Raw genomic sequence first — 26,667 nt, forward strand, 5'->3', positions numbered from 1 at the left:
TCATAGATTCCACAAGGTGGGGTCCACCATGATGTGTCACACAACTCTCAGGCCTAAGCCCCTTCCAAGATAATCTAAGAAATTAGGCCCAAAGGCCTTTCAAATCAAGCAACTAAACTAGGCAACATAGTTGGGCCTGGGCGTCCATCAACTTGGGCCTGGATGTCCCAAAAATCTGAAGAACCTAGTTGCATGGCACATCAGGTGGGCCACACAATTCATCACATCCAAATCACAGAAAGGGAAGGAGAGAAGAAGAAAAGAAACATGCCGGCCATAGCTAGGAATCCTCCACAATGAAGAAATCAACATGTACATGCAAGATCAAAAAGGGTCCCATACATGCATGGGACCTAGATAGGAATCTAAGGTCTAGATGACCCATGGTGCATAGATGAAGGGGAAAATCTCATCAAGATGGGGTCCATGGAGAATGGCCCCATCAAGATCACATGCATGCAAGTGGTGGCTAAAGACCATATCCAAGGAGTGGTGTAGGACCTCCACCATTGATGTGGTGAGTCCTACACTCCATATGAAACAATAAAAGATCTATGAAGAAAAGCAACGTAATCCATTCTACATGCTCACCCACATGACGGATCTTCAAGATTCTTCAACCACCATACTCCTCAAGCTTCAAGGAAGAGGATTCTATGGTGATGATGTGATTTAGAAGGTTGGATTAAGGGGGGAGAGAGAAGAAAGAGGGCTGAAAATTTCAACAATAGTGGACGTCCAAAGCTTAGCAAGGAGAAGAAGAGAGAAATGAAGAAAGAGGGAGAGAGATGGGAGAGTTGTAGCCATGGGAGGAAATGATTGTTTAAAAGAAATGATGGGTTTTGAGAAGAGCAAAATACTCATTGCTCATGGGGTAGGTGAGTCATAATTGCCTTGAAAAAAAATATAACTCATGATTATTTTGTTGGAGAAAGAAATCTCATGCTTGCTTGGTGGCTATAGGTCCATAGACTAGATCATAGGTCATCATGGAAATGGTGATGTCATCACCATTGGCAAACGTGCACATGGGGAAACGTGTAAATCATGTGGATCCCACAAAATGCGATCAACGGCCCAAATGATGCACGGCCCATAACTTTTGATGGACATATCGGATTTACGCATGAGACAGCGTTGGAACCGCGGCGACGATGCAGTCGCAATGGCATAGGTCTTGGGTCAATTTGAGTTGGGTCTATGTGACTGAACTCAAGGAAAACCACAAACACTATCCGCTGGTCGTGAGTCGCGGGTCACCGGAATTTGACCAGTAGGACCACGGGACCAAAATGGACGGAATGCATACTCACACACACACACATGCACACATGCGAACTCGAGTCTGATCTCACAACCCTCCCTACCAACAAAGAAATTGTCCCCGAAATTTACCAATGCAGGAAAATGAAAAGCAAACACCATCATCATATAACAATTATCAAAAGAGAAGGCAATGCAAGCAATACAAACAATCAATCATCGAATAAATGGGGATAACGCTTTCTAATCTCGGCATCTCGTTCCAAAGACGCCTTGGCCTCCAAATGATGACATCATTGCACCTTCACGAAGGGAATGACCTTGGTTCTGAGGACACTTGATCCTTTCGATCAAGAATACGAATCGGCTGCTCAATGTAAAAAGCATCCTCACAGACCTCGAGTGGCTGCCAATCAATCACGGGAATAGTGTCCGACCCACATTTCCGCAACATAAAAACATGGAACACGTCGTGGATCGCGGACAACTCAGGAGGTAAGACAAACCTATAGGCCACAACGCCTACGCTCTCGGTAATCTCAAAAGGTCTAATGAATCTCGGGGCGAGCTTACCCTTCGCACCAAAACGAATCACGCCCTTCATAGGTGAGACCTTGAGATATACCATGTCCCCGACTGCGAACTCGAGGGGTCGACGCCGATAATCAGCAAAACTCTTCTGCCGGCTCTGAGTTGTGTGCATCCTCTGCCTGATAACATCAATAGCCTCTGACATCTGCTGCACAAGCTCGGGACCTAAGAGACGACGCTCTCTTACCTCGGTCCAACAACTAGGAGATCTGCACGATCTACCATAAAGTGCCTCAAAAGGAGCCATGCCGATAGTCGCCTGATAGCTGTTGTTGTACGCGAACTCCCTGAGGCGCATATGCCCATCCCAACTGCCCACAAAGTCAATCACACAAGCCATGAGCATATCCTCAAGGATCTGGTTGACCCTTTCGGTCTGCACATCCGTCCGCGGATCAAAAGCGGTGCTAAGATGCAAAGTGACCCCCAACGCCTGCTGAAAACTCCTCCAAAACTGAGACGTAAATTTGGAGTCTCGGTCTGAAACGATCGAAACTGGGACCCCATGCAGTCTCACTATCTCCTCAATGAACACCTTTGCAAGCCGGTCCATAGACCAGAAAGCACGTACTGGAATGAAATGAGCCGACTTCGTCAGACGATCGACGATAACCCAGATGGTATCGTGACCGCGCTGAGTCCTCGGCAAACCTGCGATGAAGTCCATCGATATGTGCTCCTACTTCCACCTTGGAATGCTCAACGGCTGTAAGGGACCAGGAGGTCTCTGGTGATCGGCCTTGATATGCTGGCATGTGTCACACTCGGCCACAAAACTAGCAATTTGTCGCTTCATCCCCTGTCAGAAGTAATGCATCCTCATATCACGATACATCTTCGTGGAGCCCGGGTGAATAGTAAGTCTCAATCAGTGTGCCTCGGTCATCAGATCACGACGCAAATCTAGCACGTCCGAGACACACAATCGGCCTCTGAAGCGTAATCCACCATCAGAACCAATCTGCTAGTCTGACTGCTCCACGGATGCAGCCTCTGCTCGGTACTCCTGAAGTGACTCGTCCGTCTACTGAGCCTCGATCACCCTATCCACCAGAGAGGGTTGAATCGACAAGCTCGAAAGCTGAACAATAAAAGACTGCATACCGAACTCAAAGTCATACTCTGAAACATCCTTGAGCATCTGCCACCGTCGAACCATCATGTGCCACCAGGCCTCGTGGCTGACGGCTGAGTGCGTCCGCCACCACGTTTGCCTTGCCCGGGTGGTACTGAAAATCAAAATCATAGTCCTTCAACAGCTCCATCCATTGCCTCTGACGCAGGTTCAACTCAAACTGCGAAAATAGGTACTTCAAGCTCTTATGATCCGAGAAGAGCTCAAACCTTATCCCATATAGATAATGCCTCCACACCTTCAGTGCGAAGACGACTGCTGCAAGCTCTAAATCATGAGTGGGGTGGTTTAGCTCATGGACCTTGAGCTGGCACGAGGCATACGCCACTAGCTTCCCGTGCTACATCAGTACAGCACCCAAGCCAACTCTAGAGGCATCGGTGAAAACAACAAAACTCTCTCCCATCAGGAAGAATGAAAACAGGAGCGGATGTGAGACAGTCCTTCAACTTTGTTAATGCCACCTCGCAGGCGTCACTCCAGACGAACTCGACGCCCTTTCGCGTCAACTTGGTTAGCAGTGCAGTAATACGGGAGAAACCCTCGATAAACCGTCGATAATATCCCGCTAGACCAAGGAAGCTACAGATCTCGAACACGTTCGTAGGCTGGCCCTACTAAAGCACTGCATCAACCTTCGAGAGGTCCATGGCAACACCCTCCCTCGGTCGAGGAACTTTATCTCCTCCCGCCAAAACTCGCACTTCTCTAGCTTCGCATACAGCTGGTGGACACGAAGGGTCTCAAGCACAATTCGCAGGTGCTCAGCATGGTCCTCTCGGGTCCTCGAAAATACAAGAATATCATCAATGAATACCACCACGAACTAATCGAAGAACGGCCAGAAAACCTCGTTCATCAGCTGCATGAATACGGCGGGCGCATTGGTCAGTCCAAACGACATGACCAGGAACTCAAAGTGACCATAGCGCGTCCGAAAAGCCGTCTTCGGAATGTCCTCCTCTCGGACCTAAATCTGGTGGTAACCGGAGCGCAAGTCTATCTTGAAAAAATATTGTGCACCCTGCAACTGATCGAACAGATCATCAATACGGGGAAGCGAGTATCGGTTCTTGATGATGACTCTGTTGAGCTCACGATAGTCCACACGGAACCGCAACGAACCATCCTTCTTCACGATCGTTTGATGTCAGGACTGGCCCACTATAATGTAGTGTCCAGATCAGGAAAAATTTCAGGACAGATTGATTTCTTTAAATGAATTAAAGTATTTCTAGCTCACTATAATGTTTCGATTGTTTCAAACCGAGACTCCAGATTTACGTCTCAGTTTTGGAGGAGTTTCCAACAGGCGTTATGGGTCACTTTGCGTCTCAGCACCGCTTATCATCCGTAGACCGAAAGGGTCAACCAGATCCTTGAGGATATGCTCAGAGCATGTGATCGACTTTGCGGGCAGTTGGGATGAGCATATGCGCCTCGCCGAGTTCGCGTACAACAACAGCTATCAGGCAACTATCGGCATGGCTCCTTTTGAGGCACTTTATGGTAGACCATGCAGATCTCCTAGTTGTTGGACCGAGGTAGGAGAGCGTCGTCTCTTAGGTCCCGAGCTTGTGCAGCAGACGTCAGAGGCTATTGATGTTATCAGGCAGAGGATGCGCATAGCTCAGAGCCGACACAAGAGTTTTGCTGATTATCAGCGTCGACCCCTCGAGTTCGCAGTCGGGGACATGGTATATCTCAAGGTCTCGCCTATGAATGGCGTGGTTCGTTTTGGTGTGAAGGGCAAGCTCGCCCCGAGATTCATTGGACCTTTTGATATTACCGAGCGCGTATGCGCTGTGGCCTATAGGCTTGTCTTTCCTGTTGAGTTGTCCACGATCCACGACGTGTTCCATGTTTCCATGTTGCGGAAATGTGGGTCGAACACTATTCCTGTGATTGATTGGCAGCCACTTGAGATCCGTGAGGATGCTTCCTGCATTGAGCAACCGATTCGTATTCTTGATCGAAAGGAGCAAGTCCTCAGGACCAAGGTCATTCCCTTGGTGAAGGTGCAATGGGGTCATCATTCGAAGGCCAAGGCGTCTTAGGAACGCGAGGCCGAGATTAGAGAGCGTTATCCCCATTTATTCGATGATTGATTGCTTGTATTTCTTGCATTGCCTTCTCTTGTGTTGATGATTGAGATATATATACGATGATGATGTTGATGCATTTTGTTGTTCCGATTTTGTCAATTTCGAGGACGAAATTTCTTTGTTGGTGGGGAGGATTGTGAGACCCAACCCGAGTTCGCATGTGTGTGTGTGTGAGTATGCATTTCGTTTATTTTTAATCTCGCAATCCTACCGGTCAAATTCCGGCGACCCGCGGCCTTCAGATATTGATTGCAATCACCTTTGAGTTCGGTCACATAGACCTGACTCGAATTGACCCAAGACATGCTATTGCGACCGCATCATCGTCACAGTTCCAACGCCGCATCTCATGCATAAATCCGATATGTCCATCAAAAGTTATGGGTTGTGCATCATTTGGACCGTTGATCGCATTTTTTGTGGGAGCCACATGATTTACACATTTCCCCATGTGCATGTTTGCTAATGGTGATGACATCACCATTTCCATGATCACCTATGGCCTAGTCTATGGACTTATAGCCACCAAGCAAGCATGAGATTTCTTTCTCCAACAAAATAATCACGAGTTATGTTTTTTTTCAAGGCAATTATGACTCACCCTACCCCATGAGCAATGAGTATTTTGCTCTTCTCAAAACCCATCATTTCTTTTAAACAATCATTTCCTCCCATGGCTACAACTCTCCCATCTCTCTCCCTCGTTCTTCATTTCTCTCTTCTTCTCCTTGCTAAGCTTTGGACGTCCACCATTGCTAAAATTTCTAGCCCTCTTTCCTCTCTCTTCCCCCTTAATCCAACCCTCTAAATCACATCATCACCATAGAATCCTCTTCCTTGAAGCTTGAGGAGTATGGTGGTTGAAAAATCTTGAAGATCCATCAAGTGGGTGAGCATGTAAAATAGATTACATTGTTTTTCTTCATAGATTTTTTATTGTTTCATATGGAGAGTGTAGGACTCACCACATCAATGATGGAGGTCCTACACCACTCCTTGGATGTGGTTTTTAGCCACCACTTGCATGCATGTGATCTTGATGGGGCCATTCTCCATGGACCCCATCTTAATGAGATTTCTTTTCACCTATGCATCATGGGTCATCTAGACCTTAGATTCCTAGTTGTAGGGCCCATGCATGTATGGGATCCTCTTTGATCTTGCATGTACATGTTGTTTCCTTCATTGTGGAGGGTTCGTAGTAGCGGAGCCCTCCCTATGGCCGGCATGTTTCCTTTCTTCTTCTCTTCTCCCCCTTCTGTGGTTTGGATGTGATGATTGTGTGACCCACCTGATGTGCCATGTAACTAAGATTTTCAGATTTTTGAGACTTCCAAGCCCAAGTTGTTGGACGCCCAGGCCCAACTGTGCTGCCTAGTTTTGTTGCTAGATATTGGAAGGCCTTTGGGCCTGATTTTAAGGATTATTTTGGAAGGGATTTGGGCCTGAGGATTGTGTGACACATTAGGGTGGACCCCACCTTGTGGAATCTGTGATTTATTTCCCATTTATTAATTTTATGGGCTGATCTAGACAGCAACATGTTGCTGTCCAGATTGCTGAAATTGTTTTTATGCTGTAATGTATGGATTGTAGGCCTTGTTTGTAGCTTCTTCTTCCCTGATTTCCTAAACTTTTCTTTAAGGTGTGGACCCCACCTGAAAGTATATTAAACCTCACCTTCAAATGTCCCTGTTTGATCACCCAAAAGGGTGGGCCAAGGAGGGTGGACGGTCTAGATTTTTCTGGACTGTCCAGCCACAGTGTTTGCTGGAAAAACATAAATATCAGCTTGATCTTGAAATGGTGGGCCACCTTTGGGGACCTCACCTTGCTGTATACTTGTATAGGAAGGTTGGCCTTACATTTTTCCAAATTTACACAGACCTGCGCCCACTCAGATGGGGTGCAAAAGTCAGGGACAACAGCATTGCTGCAGCAGGAATCATTTCTGGACCTTGTTATCCATAATTTGTATGAATTAAATAAAATACTTATACTACCTCAAAAATTCTAAAATTTTGTAGAGAGGTGGCTCACCCATGGTAGGACCCACCTACAAAATTTTGGGGCCAATGGATACTTGCACACACCATGGTGGTGGCTAGACCGGCCCAATTTATTATTAAATAAAATACTTATACTACCTCAAAAATTCTAAAATTTTGTAGAGAGGTGGCTCACCCATGGTAGGACCCACCTACAAAATTTTGGGGCCAATGGACACTGGTACACACCATGGTGGTGGCTGGACCAGCCCACTATAATGTGGTGTCCAGATCAGGAAAAATTTCAGGACAGATTGATTTCTTTAAATGAATAAAAATATTTCTTGATGTCCAAAAATTCTAAAAATTTGTGGAGGTGTGGTCCACCCATGGAAGGACCACCCTGAAATTTCCAGGGCCTTCGGGCCCCTATACCGACCGTGGTGTGGCCTGCAATTTGGATCAGTTTTGGGCCGAATACCCAGGCCCGTAGGACTAACCACCATGGGACGCCCCTACCTTGGGTTGCTGGGCCTGCATTCCAACGGCATGGCCTAATGGGCTGTCTATAAGCTGATCATGTATTATGGGCCTTGATGCCCTTATGAAGTACTTAATTATGGGCTGACTTGCAAGGCCCACATTAATGCATAGTGTGGAGGGTCTTGCTAAGTCTTTAGGCTGGTATGGCAAGGCCCACACTGTCAGTTTAAGCCCCGCCCACGTGTATTTTTGGGTTTATGAGCTGCCCTCTAAGTCCACCATAAAGCATGAATTGAATGGCTTTTGTTTTTTAGCTATTTCCTCAAGGCCCATTATGTGATATTATATATATGCATGGTCGCCCTTTTTTGTTGATGATTAGGCCTTGTGGACTTAGTCCTTTTGGATAGGCCCATTGATCTTAGACCTATACTCTCCCATCTATTGTGATGGGCTTAGGGGCAAGAATATGCAAGTTGGGCCCTTGGCTGCCCATTAAAATTGGCCCTATACTTGGGCTAAAAAGTGAGGCCCAACTCACTTGTGTTAAATGTGAGAATTGCCCATGTAAATGAACTATCGGGCTGCCCATGAAGCCCACCACAACACATGGGTTTATGACCCTTATGGTTGGGCCCAAACCTCACTTGAGGGCCCACTATATGGTCTATGAGATTGGGCCTAGTGTATGGCCCATTAGACCATACATTGCTTAGGCCTTAGACCTTACATTATATGCGTAGTGGGCTACCTTTTGAGACCCAGTTGAGGTTGGATGTCTTCCTTGGTGGCCCTAAGGTAGGCCCATAGAGGCCCTTATAAGTGGTTGAAGATCCACCTTGGGCCTGGCTAGGACCATTCCTTTTTAAGATCATGACTCTCTCTTAGCTTGTGGGTCATCACGAAGTACTGGGCCCCCACTAGAGGATTTTTCTTCTCCCTAGGACACTTGTTTATGTGCTTACACCTTGACCCTCCTTGGGACGGAGGATTCCATTTTTCCACAGGAAGCACACTTACATTCTTACGACCCATATGCATCACCTGTATGAATTGATTGCATTGTGTGGTGGTCATTGAGGGACGAAGTTTCTCCCCTTATGCACATTGTGTGCCTGCAGCTAGTGCATGATCTGTGTGTGTGACTCATGCATTGGCATAACATTTCATGATGATACCGCTCTTGCTTCATCAGGGACTCGCCTCCACAGGGATATTCGTGGATGGCCATATGTGTGGACATCGAAAATGTTACTTGAGCATACCGGGTACATAGGATGCCCATGGGTGAAATTCCCAAAACTTCCATGGTACCAAAAATCTGCTCCAACGCCGTGACCGAGTGAAAACTATGAGAGCACGAGGGCCTTATACCATTAGGCCGCGACTCCCAATGTCATATAGTCAATTGGATAGGGGTGTGGCCTTATCTGCCTAGTGTGAGGAGGCGTTGCTAGGTTGAGTCTGACCAGCTCATAAATGGGTCCGCTACCTTCAGGCTTTATTGATGATTGGCTGTCCACAAGCGGGTAGTGAGGTCTCTTACGCTCGTTTGACTGTGCGGGGTCTGCAGAGCGGCAGTCATTCGGCAGTGTAATAGACCCCGGTGATTTCCTTATGATTGGAAATGTACTTGACAGGTGGTTTAGATATGAACACTGGCATTACTTGCATCGCATTAGCATTGGTTGTGTAAGCCCCTTCATGCATCGCCTTGGTATGGCGCTCAGTACTTGTTGCATCGTATTCATTATAAGCCTTGGTAAGGCTGGTGATATCCTCATTGAGCATGTTTCCTTTCTTGCATCTCCTGCTATTCTTCTGTGCACCATTGTCACACACTTTCACCACCCTCTAAGCTTCTATAAGCTCATGCACGATTGATGCGTGCAGGAGACTGTAGGCAGGCGTCGTAGCAGCAGAGCATGGAGTAGAGTTGAGTTGAGGACTCCAGTGTTGCTGACCTTTCTCTCTTTTCCCATTATCTTATGTATGTCCTTTCGGACCTGATGTAAGCTTGTAAAAGTTCAAATTCTTAGTGGATTTTGTGATGTGTCCCTTGTTATTCTCAGATGTACTTGTTGTAATCTTGGGTATGCTCGTGTTGGAATGATTATACTACTATGGAAAATCCTTCTTGTAGGATCCCATGATCGGAACCTATCTCAGGAGCCGAGAATGGGGTACTACAGAGGCTGTTACGGCCAGAACCGGCCATCGGGTTCCTTGTGAGTCAGATTATCGAGTCTGGGGCGTGACAAGATGGTTTGTCTTCGTCTTGTGAGATGACATCTAATAGTGGCCTCATTGAATTTCTACATGTATGCTTCTACACTCAGCCCACCTTGCTTCAAAGTAAGAAGTTGGTCATACAACATCTCTCTATAATCCATGGGGAGGTATTTTTCTTTCAACCATGTTTTCATCTCATCCCAATGCCCCATTAGTAAGTTTATTCTCTCCTCAACACCCCTCCAACATATTCAAGTATGGCTTTTGAGCTTCATCTTCGCAAACCTATAATACTTCTTTCATCCTCCATATCATACCCACTATTTGAATTATCTCCGATATTATCAAAATATCCCCGATATTATTTGTATCTCTAGCTCGGCGGTACTGATAACACTGGTAGCGATATCGATAACAATGCTAGTATCAGAAATTCTAGGTATCGGCAATGTATCACTAAATATTGCTAATGTATTGATATTATTAATATTTTCAACTGTGTAAATTCCAAAAATCGCTTGTATTGCCAAAGCATCGATACTGCCGGTGTATCACCAATATTTTTAACTGTGTAAATTCTAGGTGTCCCTTGTATCGCCAATGTATATGCGATATTTTGATAATAGCACCAATGTATAAATATCACCAAAAATCTATATCTTCAAAAAAAATCCCATTTCAATATATATATATATATATATATATATATATATATATATATATATATATATATATATATATATATATATATATATATATATATATATATATATTGTGAGCACATGGTTGTATGCAGTATTCAATTTGTCAACGATGCTATTGATAATATCACGATATGATCATTATCACTACATGTTGATATCGAGACCACAATCTTTCATTTTTTTTCCAGTTATCAACAATTTGTTGGGTAATATCATGTGTTGCCGATATTCTAAAATATTAATACATGTTTGGATGGAAGGTTGGAGGTTGGATGGATAAATGGGATGGATGAGATGGTTGGACTGATTTCTTACAAAACACATGCTTTTAGGCCCTTAGTAATGGAAATGTATGCATTCTTTTTGCAAGTTTTTTATTCCTAAATATGCAAATATGTGTATTGTAACCTCGAATGAAGTTGCATTGAAAAAATCCAATGTTTTCCCCATGTTTTCCCGCATTTCCAATTATCAACGATATTGATATTGTTTTTGTATCCCTAGCTAATGAAACTTGTAGCGATACCGACAATTCGAACACTAATCATACCAATCAAAATCATATTCTATAGCAAATTACAAGTTAAGAAAGAGATTTGGATTGAGATTGCCTTCAAAGTCCGGAACATCTACCTCCACCTTTCGCATGATATCATCAGCATGAAAATGGTAACCACCAGTTATGTGGCTGAAATTGTGTACCCAATCTTGCATTCCTTCCCTTGGAACATATGGCCCTCTATGTTCATTGCAAGGAGTTGGTAATCTATGCACCCCAGGATGTCTCTCCTCTACATTGAGGATGCTCATCATTGTCCCACAAACCCTGACTTTCTGGTGGCTCTTTGTTATAGTCAGGATTGTGCGAGGGCCCCCCTTCATCTATTCCTAGTTGTTTTGACGTGCCCGCTAATCTAGATTCCACATCAGCCAATCGTCCATTGATGTTATCCAGCTGCAATCTCAAACAACAAATTCTCCAACCGGCCCTCATCAATTTGCTTTTTGAAGGATCTCCCGCTCCTAGTAGTCATTGTGGGGTAAACCTGGGCTTTGGTACCAATTGGTGCAGTTCTAGATGAGGGTCTTGGAAATAACTAGCAAAAAATTTAAAAAAAAAACAGCAAATAGTAAATATTCCTCTAGGATGTTACTCACCCAAAGATTAGCAGCCTTCTTGTGCTGAGATATTACACACTCAAGCATACGAAGATTCAGAACTTGAAGTTCTCTTATTGAGAGAAAAACAAATAGCAAGCTAAAATAAGTATCGTTTATAGACAATGTAAACCCACACACCAAGAGAGGCCCTACTTCCCCATAATTACATAAATACCCCTCGCAATAAAACTAACACTTAAACACTCATAATTATTAAACTACATATCCAAATTAGAAAATAAAAATAGATAGGGAGCACATATTACATGACCTATCAAATGAGACTAATATTGCCCATATGACTACTTGGCCAATGGTCAAAGGGTTGACTTTGACCACAAAGTTAAAGTTTTCAAAGGGAAATTGACTATACTGGCCTCAATGTATGGTCAAATTCCCTAAAGAGATTCAACCTTTCAAATATTCCGAGGGTGGCCTTCTGACAAGCTTCCGAAAATTACTTGGACCAAAATGCCCTTTGTCCTTGGTCAAGTAGTTGTACGGTTTTTTGAATAAGAAGTTACGTCGTATCTAATGACGTGTACAGAACCCTTTTTTTGGGCGTGGGCAAGGTCCAACTCGTGGGGCCCACACCGATGTATGTGTATAATCCATGCTCACGTGGGCCACAAAATAGAAAATAGTGGTGACTGTTGAAACTTTCCAGGCTCACTGTGATGTTTGTTAGAAGTGGACATTGCCCAAGTCAGGACTTTTTGGGCCCACAGCGAGCTAGCCGACAAGGTGGATGGATCGGATCACCCCATTGTGGGCCTTAGGCTATGATACCAATGGCTAGGTAGTAAAGGAAGTGAACACGTGAAAACCACGATCCATATAACATGACAACCACGACCAATATAACATGACAACTACGACTCATGCAAACCACGACCCATATGGGCCCACATTGATGTATGTGTATAATCCATGTCGCCCATCCTTTTTGCTGTGTCATTTTAAGGCTAAGGCCCAAATATCAGCCCAATCTAGTGCTCATGTGGGCCACAAAATAGAAAATAGTAGTGACTGTTGAAACTTTCCAGGCTCACTGTAATGTTTGTTAGAAGTGAACACTGCCCAAGTCAGGACTTTTTGGGCCCACGACGAGTTGGCCGACACAGTGAATGGATCGAATCACCTCATTCTGGGCCTTAGGCTATGGTACCAATGGCTAGGTAGTAAAGGAAGTGAACACATGAAAACTACGATCCATATAACATGGCAACCACGACCCATATAACATGACAACTACGACCCATGCAAACCACGACCCATATGGGCCCACATTAATGTATGTGTATAATCCATGTCGCCCATCCTTTTCGCCGTGTTATTTTAGGGCTAGGGACCAAATATCACCCTGATCCAGTGCTTATGGGCCACAAAATAGACAATAATGGTGACTGCTGAAACTTTTCAAGCTCACTGTGATGTTTGTTAGAAGTGGACACTGCCTAAGTCAGGACTTTTTGGGCCCACAACGAGCTGGCCGACAAGGTGGATGGATCGAATCACCCCATTGTGGGCCTTAGGCTATGGTACCAATGGCTAGGTAGTAAAGGAAGTGAACACGTGAAATCCACGATCCATATAACATGATAACCACGACCCATATAACATGACAACTACGACCCATGCAAACCACGACCCATATGGGCCCACATTGTTGTATGTGTATAATCCATGCCGCCCATCCCATTTGCCGTGTCATTTTAGGACTAGGCCCAAGTATCAGCCTGATCCAGTGCTCGTGTGGGCCACATAAAAGAAAATAATGGTAACTGTTCAAACTTTCCAAGCTCACTATGATGTTTGTTAGAAGTGGACACTACCTAAGTCAGGACTTTTTGGCCCCATGGCGAGCTGGCCGACAAGGTGGACCGAACGAATCACCCCATATGGGTCATAGTTGTTGTGTTATATGGGTCCTGGTTGTTATGGGTCGTGGTTATCATGTTATGCGGGTCATGGTGGTCATGTTATATGAGTCATGCTTGTCATGTTATATGGGTCGTGGTTATCATTGGTTTTGGTTGCAATGTTATATGGGTCGTGGTTGTCATGGGCCATGGTTATAATGTTAAAGGGGGCCCCACTTACATAATCTACTTTGTTCACCGAGTAGACCAGCTTGAGAAGGGGCCAATAGGCTTTGACTGGGACTGGTTTGAATGAACAAAGACCCCATTGTATGCCTAGGAATGTTTTAACATACAAAAATCGTTCCCCTCCGTGAGTTCCACTCCATTCTCGAATACGCCTCATATTTTATCCCATGGACTAAAATGATATGGAGAAGTTGGTGGATGGATCAGATCAAATATATACATCAAGATGGTCCTACTTATGAGACCCATATTTGGCCGAACCAATATAGATTATACACAAACATCAATGTGGGCCCATATGGGTCGTGGTTTGCACGGGTCATAATTGTCATGTTATATGAGTCGTGATTGTCATGTTATATGGATTGTGGATTTCACGTGTTCACTTCCTTTACAACCTAGCCATTGGTACCGTAGCCTAAGGCACACAATGGGTGATCCGATCCATCCACCTTGTCGGCCAACTCGCCGTGGGCCAAAAAAGTCATGACTTGGGCAATGTCCACTTCTAACAAACATCACAGTGAGCCTGAAAAGTTTCAACAGTCACCATTATTTTCTTTTATATGGCCCACATGAGCACTAGATCAGGCTAATACTTGGGCCCTAGCCCTAAAATGACACGGCAAAAAGGATGGGCGGCATGGATTATACACATACATCAATGTGGGCCCATATGGGTCGTGGTTTGCATAGGTCATAGTTGTTATGTTATATGGGCCGTGGTTGTCATGTTATATGGGTCGTGGTTTTCACGTGTTCACGTCCTTTACTACCTAGCCATTGGTATCATAACCCAAGGCTCACAATGGGGTGATCTGTTCCATCCACCTTGTCGGCCAGCTCGCCGTGGGCCCAAAAAGTCCCGCCTTGTGCGGTGTCTACTTCTAACAAACATCGCATTGAGCCTGGAAAGTTTCAACAGTCACCATTATTTTCTATTTTGTGGCCCACATGAGCACTGGATCAAGGTGATATTTGGTCCTTAGCCCTAAAATGACACAGCAAAAAGGATGGGCGGTATGGATTATACACATACATCAATGTGGACCCATATGGGTCGTGGTTTGCATGGGTCGTGGTTGTCATATTATATGGATCGTGATTTTCACGTGTTCGCTTCCTTTACTACCTAGCCATTGGTACCATAGCCTAAGGCCCAAAGTGGGATGATCCGATCCATCCATCTTGTCGGCCAGCTCGCCGTGGGCCCAAAAAGTCGTGACTTAGGCAGTGTCCACTTATAACAAACATCACGGTGAGCTTGGAAAGCTTCAACAATCACCACTATTTTCTATTTTGTGGCCCACATGAGCACTGGATCAAGCTAATATTTGGTTCCTAGCCCTCAAATGACATGGTAAAAAGGATGAGCAGTATGGATTATACACATACATCAATGTGGGCCCATATGGGTCATGGTTTGTAAGGGTCGTAGTTGTCACGTTATATAGGTCGTGATTAGGGGTGCACACGGTTCGGATCCGGTTTCAAAAGGGATGAGAACTAAAGGTGGCCCCCTTCACATGAATGGTCCATATCAACAGCTGGCAGTGACCAATTCATCTATCTCCTTAACTATTCGGTTCCAGTTTCGAAACCGGAACCGAACCGTGTGCACCCCTAGTCGTGATTGTCACGTTATATGGATTGTGATTTTCACGTGTTCACTTCCTTTACTACCTAGCCATTAGTACCATAGCCTAAGGCCGAAGGTGGGGTGATCCGATCCATCCACCTTGTAGGCCAGCTCGTCGTGGGCCCAAAAAGTCCTGACTTGGGCAGTGTCCACTTCTAACAAACATCACAGTGAGCATGGACCACTGTTTTCTATTTTGTGGCCCACATGAGCACCGGATCAGGCTGATATTTGAGCCCTGGCTCTAAAATGACACGGCCAAAAGGATGGGTGGCATGGATTATACACATACATCAATGTGGGTCATGGTTTGCATGAGTCGTAGTTGTCATGTTATATAGGTCGTGGTTGTCATGTTATATGGATCATGATTTTCACGCGTTCACTTTATTTACTACCTAGCCATTGGTACCATAGCCTAAGGCCCAAAGTGCGGAGATCCGATCCATCCACCTTGTTGGCCAGCTCGACGTGGGCCCAAAAAGTCCTAACTTAGGCAATGTCCACTTCTAACAAACATCACGGTGAGCCTGGAAAGCTTCAACAGTCACCACTATTTTCTATTTTTGTGGCCCACGTGAGCACTGGATCAGGCTAATATTTGGTTCCTAGCCCTCAAATGACACGGCAAAAAGGATGGGTTGTATGGATTTTTTATTTTTTTTTGTTTTTTTGAGAAATCACGATTGCATTTAAAAAAGGAAAAAGATACAAAAGGAAAAGGGGGGGAGGGCTACCCAGATTGCCAAGACGGCAGCCAAACTAACCCTCCGCCCATTCTACAATGAAACCCTTAGCTTTAGAAGCCAGCACGGAAGAGGAAAGAGCGATGTCCCGAAAACATCTGTTATTCCTCTCATTCCACACCGCCCACCACACGGCAACAATCACCATTCTCCGCAGATGAGTTCTGCTTTTGTCAAAGTCGAACTCCATGCCAGGCCTTGAGAAGGAGATCCGCCGAAGAAGGGAAGCACCAACTGACATTAAAGCGAGAACAAAGCTCGGTCCAAATTGGGTAGATGAAGGGGCAGTGAATGAGGAGATGATCGACAGACTCTGCGTTCCTCATGCAGCACATATAGATATTAGGCAGGGCCATCCCTCTTTTGCGCAGGTTATCCACAGTCAGAATTTGCTTATTTCCCACCAGCCAACCGAAGACGATGATTTTAGGAGGGGCCGAATATTTCCAAATCTGATTAAAGAGGGGCGCTTGAACAGAAACTTGGGTCTCCAGAGCCCTGTAGAGAGTTTTAACCATGAATACACTGGTTTTATCCAGGTTCCACAGAATGGAGTCTGCGGCTAAGGGGTCCGGGGCTACTTTCTGAACGCAGGCCAGGAGATTGGCATATTCCTGGATTTCCTAGTCTTGCAGATTGCGCCTACACTCCACGTGCCACACTGTTTGATCAGCAAAGATAGAATAACAATCAGCAACAAGGACGTTTTTGTTGGGAGTCAACCGAAAGATGTTCGGGAAACTGACTTTGAGGAGGGCATCCTCCAGCCATGTGTCCTCCCAAAATTTGATCTTATCACCTTTTTCGATCTGAAATCTGATCGTCGAGAGAACCTTTTCCTTCATGGAGAGGATCCCTCTCCACAGGGCGGAAGACCGATATCGGGAGGACTCCTTCGTCCACCAGCCACAGACCAATCTGCCATATTTGCCCTTGATAAGGGAGTTCCAAAGGCTCCCATCATCTACCCCTAACCTCCAGATCCATTTCCCCAACAGCACCTGATTCATAAGATGAAGATTTTTAACCCCTGCACCCCCATGCTGAATCTGGTTGCAAACAATCTTCCAATCCATCAGGTGAAATTTGGATCTCTCGGGTTTCCCATGCCAGAGAAAATCCCTTCTCAGCTTGTCAATGGACTTAACAATTGAAGAGGGGCAGCAAAAAAGAGACATCATATAGAGGGGGAGGTTGGAGAGGGCTGCTTTTATGAGGGTGAGGCGACCCCCCAATGAGAGAAATCTGCACTTCCATTTGGCCAGATATATACCTATTCTGAGTAAAACCTTCTCCCAAGCAGACTTAGGAGGAGAACCAATGCATAAGGGGAGGTCGACGAAGGAGGGAAGGTTAGCAGCCGCGCATTGGAGAGAGGAGGCCCAACATTCATATTCTTCTTGCTTCATGTTTATCCCAATGAGTTTAAACTCAGACAGATTGATCGATTGGCCTGAAACTGCCTCGAAGCAGCGAAGAGTCATGCGCAGGTTGTCCACATATTCCTGAGAAGCCACACTGAAAACAAGGGTATTGTCGACGTACTAAATGTGAGATATAAGGGTAGGGAGGCCTTTAACGTCAATTCCTTTAAGAATACCTGCGCGCTAGCCCTGATGGAGCATCCTGGAAAGGGCCTCCCCAACCAGAAGGAACAGAAACGGGGATAGAGGGTCCCCTTGCCTCAGCCCTCTAGAACTTCGAAAAAAACCACTCGGCGAGCCATTGAGAAGGATCGACAGACGCGTAGAACCAATACATTCCCCTATCCACTGTCTCCATTTTTCGCTAAATCCCATCCTTTTCATCAGGTACTACAGGAATCCCCATTCAATGTGGTCGTATGCTTTTTCCACATCCAGCTTGCAGAAAATATGTTTCAAGCCAGACAGATGGCTAGAATGCAGCACTTCGTTGGCGATAAAGGCGCAATCGATGATCCATCTCCTTGGGATGAACGCACTCTGATTAGCTGAGATGAGCTTGTCTATGACCTTTATCAAACGCACCGAGAGGATCTTCTACACATACATCAATGTGGGCCCATATGGGTCTTGGTTTGCATGGATCGTGATTGTCATGTTATATGGATCGTGATTTTCACATGTTCACTTCCTTTACTAAAGTGGGGTGATCCGATCCATCCGCCTTGTCGGCCAGCTCGCCGTGGGCCCAAAAAGTCCTGACTTGGGCAGTGTCCACTTCTAACAAACATCACAGTGAGCATAGACCACTATTTTCTATTTTGTGGCCCACATGAGCACTGGATCAGGCTGATATTTGGGCCCTAGCCCTAAAATGACACGGCCAAAAGGATGGGTGGCATGGATTATACACATGCATCAATGTGGGTCCATATAGGTCATGATTTGCATGGCTTGTAATTGTCATGTTATATGGGTCGTGGTTGTCATGTTATATGGATCGTGGTTTTCCTGTGTTCACTTCCTTTACCACCTAGCCATTGTTACCGTAGCCTAAGGCTCACAATGGGGTGATCTGATCCATCCACCTTGTCGGCCAGCTCGTTGTGGGCCCAAAAAGTTTGCCTTAGGCAGTGTCCACTTCTAACAAACATCACAGTGAGCCTAGAAAGTTTCAACAGTCACCATTATTTTCTATTTTGTGGCCCACATGAGCACTGGATCAGGGTGATATTTGGTCTCTAGCCCTAAAATGACACAACAAAAAGGACAGGGTGATATTTGGTCTCTAGCCCTAGAAAGTTTCAACAGTCACCATTATTTTCTATTTTGTGGCCCACATGAGCACTGGATCAGGGTGATATTTGGTCTCTAGCCCTAAAATGACACAACAAAAAGGATGGACGGCATGGATTATACACATACATCAATGTGGGCCCATATGGGTCGTGGTTTGCATGGGTCATAGTTGTCAGGTTATATGGGTCGTGGTTGTCATGTTATATGGATCATGGTTTTCACGTATTCACTTCCTTTACTACCTAGTCATTGGTACCATAGCCTAAGGCCCACGATGGGGTGATCCCATCCATTCGCCTTGTCGGTCAGCTCGTTGTGGACCCAAAAAATCCTAACTTGGGCAATGTCCACTTCTAATAAACATCACAATGAGCCTGAAAGTCTCAATAGTCACCATTATTTTCTATTATGTGGCCCACACGAGCACTGGATCAAGTTGATACTTGGGCCCTAGCCCTTAAATGACACAGCAAAAAGGATGGGCGGCATGGATTATACACATACATCAATGTGGGCCCATATGGGTCGTGGTTTGCATGGGGTTATAGTTGTCGTCGTAGTTTTCACGTGTTCACATCCTTTACTGCCTAGCCATTGGTACCATAACCTAAGGCCCACAATGGGGTGATCCGTTCCATCCACCTTGTTGGCCAGCTCGCCGTGGGCCCAAAAAGTCCCGCCTTGTGCGGTGTCCACTTCTAACAAACATCGCATTGAGCCTAGAAAGTATCAACAGTGGGTGACACTATCACCATTATTTTCTATTATGTGGGCCACACTAACTCTGGATCAGGCTGATATTTGGGCCCTAGCCCTAAGATGACACGGCAAGAAGGATGGGCAGCATGGAATTTACACATCCAGCAATGTGGGCCCCACGAATTGGGCCTTGCCCACGCTAAAAAAGGCTTTCGTCCATGTCACATTCTCGGGATTGAAATAACACGTAACTTCTTCCATACTCTAAAACCGTACAACTACAAATCCAAGGACAAGGGCATTTTCGTCCAAAACATTTTATAAAAGTTGTCAGAAGGCCACCCTCGTAATATTTGGAAGGTAGTATTTCTTTAGAGAATTTGACCATACATCGAGGCCAGTACGATCAATTTCCCGTTTTCAAATTGTCTAAACTTTGCCCATGCAAGTGATGTTTTCTCCTAATATACACTTTCCAGCCCATAGTTGCATTAGTCCATGTACTGCACCAAGATGTATGCACCAAATATCAAGCCCGTCCTGAGTTTAGGGAGCCACACTAGTGCCACACATCTTAATTATTCCTAAAAGACGGTACTACTACATTGGCACATGTTCACAAAAAAATGAGTTACAATTCATTTTCGATGGGACCATGACATACACCTCAAACATCAAGCCCATCCTCAATTTCGACGAGGCCAAACTAGTGCACCACATCATGACCATTATCAACATAGAGAGCAACTATAGTAGCAGCTCTCGGAAAAACATGAGTTGGATTCATTTTTCTAGCACCAAATAGGTTCTCATTTTGAATGTGTTTTAGAGATTTACAAATGGTACATTTTTACTTCAAGGATGCTACATTCCATCTTTCACATCTCCACTAATGTTATTTTAAATGTTATTTTGCCATTATAAAGTAATTAGCAGTTGGAATTAAAAATGAATAGCCTCAAATTTGGTCTTAGCTTTAGCTACAAGATAGTGACATTTCCACCACTATTAGTTTTGATGTCATTTGGCCATTATAAAATAATTTGCAGTTAGAACTAAAAATTAATATGCCTGTGTATTTATAAAGTGATTAGCAGTTGGAAGCTAAAACTTAACCGGTTAGTATGATCAACAATCAAAACTAGAAGTGCACATGGGCTTTCTTCAGATTTTTCTACTGAAAAATATGAAGGAGAGGAATACTTTTTCAATATTCCCCATTCATTAGAAAGGGATCTCCAAGGAAACCTTTCCAAATCTTCCTTTTTCTCCACTTGTAATATCCCCAATCACCATCATCATCTAAGCCTCGTCCCAATTAATTGGGGTTGGCATTGATTAGATCATAACCCCATTGATTCTTCTTTATCTTTTTCAGAATATGAAAGCAAATTTTGATACCTCCAACACACTAAACATATCCACAATTTCTATCAAGACACATACAACATATGCATTTGCAATATAAGCTGAAATCAAGTCCAACATTGCATTTATGTCAGTTACAAATAAGCCAAACACATCAAGCAATTAGTCTAGCACAAACAAATAGAGATGACACAATCACACAAGCTTGTAGTGATCATCATAGCACTGCCCCTATTGGGATTGGGAAAATTACACAAACTCATCACAACTAAAATTACACGACCACACAAGCCAAAAACTGATAGTAAGCAGACAACATAGCAACGAGACCCATTAAATAATAATCATTATCATAGCATTGTACCAGCTAGTTAGGTTAGGAAAATTATGCAAGCACGGCACGATTAATATTACACAAGCTAAAAACTAAAAATATATACAATTTGCCTACCAGACCCCCATTAAATAATCAGAAAAAGATAGATCCCGGGTGAGCAATGCCATGCAATAGGAAAAACCAGGAAGGATTTTATTACATCAATATGAAGTTCATATGCATAAAGCCTAATTTCATTCATATATGATCCAATAAGCCACTTACTAGTATCCATCTCTAAGACCACCAAATTTCTCTTGACCAGCAGTATCCCAGCAATAGAATCTGATTTTCCCACAGTTTGTGAAGAAGTCCAAGGGATGCACTTCCACACCAATTGTAGCTACAGAGACATTTCAACAATAATAATAATAATCAAAATCAAATCAACTAAAAGCAAAAAAAAAAAAAGGATAGAGAGAGCTATCAATAAATACTTACGTTCATACTTCTTTTCAAACTCGCCAGTAAGATGCCTCTTAACAAAGGTTGTCTTCCCTATATCATAAGGAAAAAAAAAACATTTTCAGCTCAACACAAACCCCTAAAATAGAGTAGCATTGACAATTCGTACAATGAACAGTAAAAGAAACACTTCTATGAGTCTTGAAAGGAAAATCGTAGATAACACAACTTCAAGCAGGTTCGTAACAAAAAACTCGCACATCTCAGTCCATCTTTCCTAAAGCAACAATATATCCATATAGTATTTTGTCAACATCCTAGACTAGCATGCAACAAAAAACTCATACATCTCACTCTATCTTTCCTAAAACAACAATATATCCATATGGTATTTTGTGAACATCCTAAACTAGCATGCCGAAGCCTGCACATTTCTGATGCACCATCAATTTTTTATTATTATTAAAAGTAACTGCGATTATATTGAAAGAAAGAGACAAACAAAAGAAAGAAAAGAAAAGAAACAAAGGAAGAAAACTGCTGAGATAGCAGGAAGCACCTAAACACCTAGAAAAGACAAATCAACCCTCTTTAAACCCTTTACATTAACAGCCCATTCGATGACCAGCTTTTTAGCCTTAGATCCTATTATCCTTCCTGAAGACAACCGATCATTGAAACACCTATTATTCCTTTCTTCCCAAACCACCCACCAAATAGCCAGGAGAGCCATTCGCCAATTGATGGAGTTGATTTTTCCGAGATTAAAACCATTCCGGTTGGATAACATCTTCGCTGCAAAATCAGGGGCGCACCAACTGACCGAGAACTGTTGACAGAAATCTTCTAGAATAGATGAGATGAAAGGGCAATGAACCAGTAAGTGGTTGACCGATTCAGTGTCATGCATACAGCAAAGATTGCGACTACCTAACTAACAAATAATTTGTCAGTGAGAACAAGTAAATTGCAATGACCTTCCCCGTCATTTGTATTCGGTATATGAGATCATCAAATTTTAGATTATTCTACTTTCAAGTTGGAGCTGAAGAAACATAAAGAGACTTGGCAATTCATCATTATAATCATTGCAGAAAAATCAATAATTGTTCTGACTGTTCATTAAACATGATGTCCTCATTATGAACATTGTGTGTCCAAATGCAACCAAGCATACTAACATCTAACACAAAAACCAAACAGCTGGATTGCAACAAAATAGAAAGCCATGCATAGAGAGGTGTCCAAGAGGGTCGCTTGAACAAAAAAGCTACAAAAAACAGTTAATGCAACCAAGAAAACCTTATATCTCTACTACAAATAAATTGAGCACCACTGGGCAAAAATTGCTCGCAATTAATTTTTGAGAGAGCAAGGACTTGGAATTATTTGAGAATTTACAAATTTGGGAAGGGTTTTTAGCTAAGGAGAGGGTATTTATGTAATGTATAATGAGTCTAGTCATATGTTTCAGAAAATATGGTTGATGTTTACGATTTAGCCTACTCTCCTTTAAAAGACGAGGATGGCAGAGATTTAAGCATTCAACTTATGCACAAAAATGGCCTCAAGTTCATACTAAGCCCTCATTAATATAAGATCATGCTATTTTTACTTTAGGAATCTGATGCTTGAACCCGTAGACATTTTGCAATGACCCATTCATATGATTGGCATATAGTGGATGGTGGATAAACAATCTTCAAGATTGAAAATCCCCTACGGATGGCCCACAAAAGAAATTTCAAGGAGACATACTACATTCAAAGGAAGAGATTTAAGTGATCAAGGATTGAAATATCCCAATCTAGTAGTTTCTTTTTCATGCATCTTCCACCCATAATGGGGGCCTATCCTGTAAACAGTTTCAATGGATGAAACATTAACTCCATTCAACAACTTTTTTTTAGAGGTATTCAACAACTACAATCCTAGCATAAGAATAGCAATTACCAAGAAATTGAAGCAAGCCCCTCATAAAAGAGATCTTTTCACAATGGAAATGCTACCATGGGCCACACATGAATTTAGAGGATGTACCTTATGGCCTGGCCCACTTAAGTTTTGGATCGACTTGATTTGGGGCTCTAAGGTGAACATAAACACAAGGCAGTGCACCTGATGGATGAGTGGGTGGATATCGTACACAATTCCCCATCATGTCACTTGATTAGTAAAAATCATCCCTTATACAGCTAGACCTACATAAGTCAATCCTCTTCATAATCACTTCTCCTCCCCTTCCTGCACATCATACAAACCACTTCCTCTCCATGTGCACTGCACATGCCATATCCACTAGAATGCATGGGAAGGATCAAACTGTGTCGCAAAAATAAAAAATGTTAACATTGATCCTTATTCTATGATAGTATCTTATTCCAAATGGGTAGAAAAAAGAACACAAATCACCCACTTCAAGGGTGAACAGCCCACCGTGATGCAAATGCACTGAATTGTTTATTTTTATCCTCCTTTGCAAGTACAAGAACTTTATTCTTGTTTATCTCCAAGGGGTCATTCATATACCGATAAAAACCTTTAGTTGCAAAGGGTTTACAAGCAGTGTTTGGATGGTGAAATTTACCCATAAATTTACAGGTAAACACTCCACTTTTTTTACAGGAAAGAAACCCCATGTTTTAGATTATAGGTGAAGGGGATTACACCTGCAAAGACATGATACATAGCACAACATGATGGTTGATACATGCACACCGTGTGTGGGGCCAACCGGGATCTGCACAGTACATCCGATCCATCCATCATGTGCATCCTTGATGCTCTCCTCTAGCCCCAAAAAGAGGTTGATTGATTCCTCAGGTGCATCACACGAAAAGAAACAATTGGGATTGGATGCCACCATTAAAAACATTCCAAATTTGTATGGGGCCAACTATGATGGGCGTAGGACATCCAATCTGTCCATCATGCGTGTCCTTTAACACTCTTAGGGCCCATAAAAAAATAAAAATAAAAAACACATTTTTTGTCAATTGAATATTTTTGCAGGATATGCCACTCAAAGCTCTCTATGGTGTGAATGACAATTTCTGCATGGTAAACACTTTACAAGCTAGCCATACACAATAACCTATTTGCCTGTAAACCACTTTACTACTAAAAAGCCAAACATGACAATGTAAACAGTTTATCTGTGAAACTCTTTACATGTGTAAAGTGTTTGCAACTAAAATTTTTATAAGCATCCAAACAGACCATGATGGGCCTCCCAAGATACTAAAAATCCATTCTAATATCAATATCCCAACAAGTTACATCCCCTACCCACTCACACATGTAAACACATAACAAGACATTTCCTACTCTCGTAGGACATCGACCTTGAAATCTACAATGCAATCTTCCACAAAGAAACCCAGCTATACCAAACGTGCTAAACCTTATGATTGTATGTTTGCAACCAAATGACCCCATAAGCTTCTTCTTTTTTTCTTTTTCTTTTTCTTTTTTTTTTTTTTTAAATATTCCCCACAAGCTTACCCCCCTAGAATCCATCCCAAACCCCAAAGCCCTTAAAGCTATAACTTAAGCCTACAGTTCAACCCACATTCTTTAATGTTTGTTCTTAAAGCGTGGACAGGAAGATGTTCATACACCTCATACAATTATCCCTACTTAGACTCACATGCCCATCGATAACCATCGCATTCTTCTTATCCATTTGATTCCAACTGACCCTCACATCACCCTGAGTCATACCCATCTTCATATGTGCATTATGACTATTCCTTTCAACAACCCCACCTCATACAATTATCCCTATTTAGACCCCGACTCCCATGCCCATTGTACAATACATGTATATATACAGCATCCTAATACGTAAAATTTATTCTCCTTTTTTGTGTGTATTTCCCTGTATTAGGATGCTGTATATATACATGTATTGTAGACATAGGAGAATCAATTAGCTAGCAGTGGTCCAGCTGGAAATCAATTAGCCCAGCTGGAGGATATCTCTAATACCAGAGAATCCCACCATCCGTAACCCCACCATCATCAACAAAAAGATCCAAAATATACAAGATCATAAGAAAACAACAATCAAAAACCCTAAAACAACGACTGAAACCATTCATCGCAAATCTAAACCTAAATCTACAAAATAACAAAAGACCGAACTTTAAAGCAGAAAACGAGCAATCGAAAAATATGCCAATTTTTTCAGAAAAATACCTGTTCCTCCATCCCCGACAATCACGAGCTTGAAGCTCGGATAGTCAACCTGCTGCTGATTCGGCAATGCCTACACAAGAGATATATAGACAGAGAGAGGTGAGACCAAAACCGCAACCCGAGCTGAAAGCTTGCATGGAGAAGAAGATTGATTAAATAAATAAAAATAAATAAATAAATAACCCTAGAAAGGAATCTACCATCTATTTTCAGAGGAGATCTTTCTCTCTGCTCCGCTGATTTCTGTAGAAATGCCAGTGAGAGGGAAAGCAAAAAGAGAGAGTTTGAGTATTTATAGAAGACATTTCCCGGCCCTAGAGATTTTCATGTAGCTTTAAGTAGACGCGACTACCTCAGCCGTTGGATTCAGTTCTGATGCGTCGCTGTTGACCGTCGGATGAAAATTTCGGCTCCCGCCCTGGCAACATTAGCACGGACGCGGATTGTGTGGTGACCCATTACGTTGAAGCATCGTGAGTAAACTGTGTGTGGCCTACTGTGATGTATGTGTCTTATCTACGCCGTCCATCCGTTTTTAGTGGACCACACCGTAGAAAAAAGTGGGGATAATGATGTTCACCGTTGAAACCTTCCTAGGACCGATGGTGATGTTTATCTGTCATCCAACCTGTTCACAGGTTCAAGAGACATTGATGAAGGGAAAACACAAATATCATCTTGATTCAAACTTTATGTGGGCCCAAGATGCATTCAACGGTAAGCATTTAATCCCCGCTG

General features: G+C 43.3%; 1 protein-coding gene across 1 annotated transcript in view; it reads right to left on the bottom strand.

Moving 5' to 3' along the window:
* LOC131223252 (GTP-binding nuclear protein Ran1B) overlaps nt 1–26,272 on the bottom strand; it is a 38,512-nt gene extending 12,240 nt beyond the window's left edge. The window contains exons 1-4 of the mRNA XM_058218597.1: nt 26,130–26,272; nt 25,930–25,999; nt 21,766–21,822; nt 21,550–21,667 (exon numbers count right to left, since the gene is read on the bottom strand). Coding sequence (XP_058074580.1) covers nt 21,550–21,667; nt 21,766–21,822; nt 25,930–25,999; nt 26,130–26,132 — 248 coding nt within the window. The 5' untranslated portion in view covers nt 26,133–26,272. The remainder of the gene's footprint in view (nt 1–21,549; nt 21,668–21,765; nt 21,823–25,929; nt 26,000–26,129) is intronic.
* Between the last annotated feature and the right edge of the window lie 395 nt (nt 26,273–26,667).

This window comes from Magnolia sinica, chromosome 13 (assembly GCF_029962835.1).
Source record: "Magnolia sinica isolate HGM2019 chromosome 13, MsV1, whole genome shotgun sequence".
Taxonomy (NCBI): domain Eukaryota; kingdom Viridiplantae; phylum Streptophyta; class Magnoliopsida; order Magnoliales; family Magnoliaceae; genus Magnolia; species Magnolia sinica.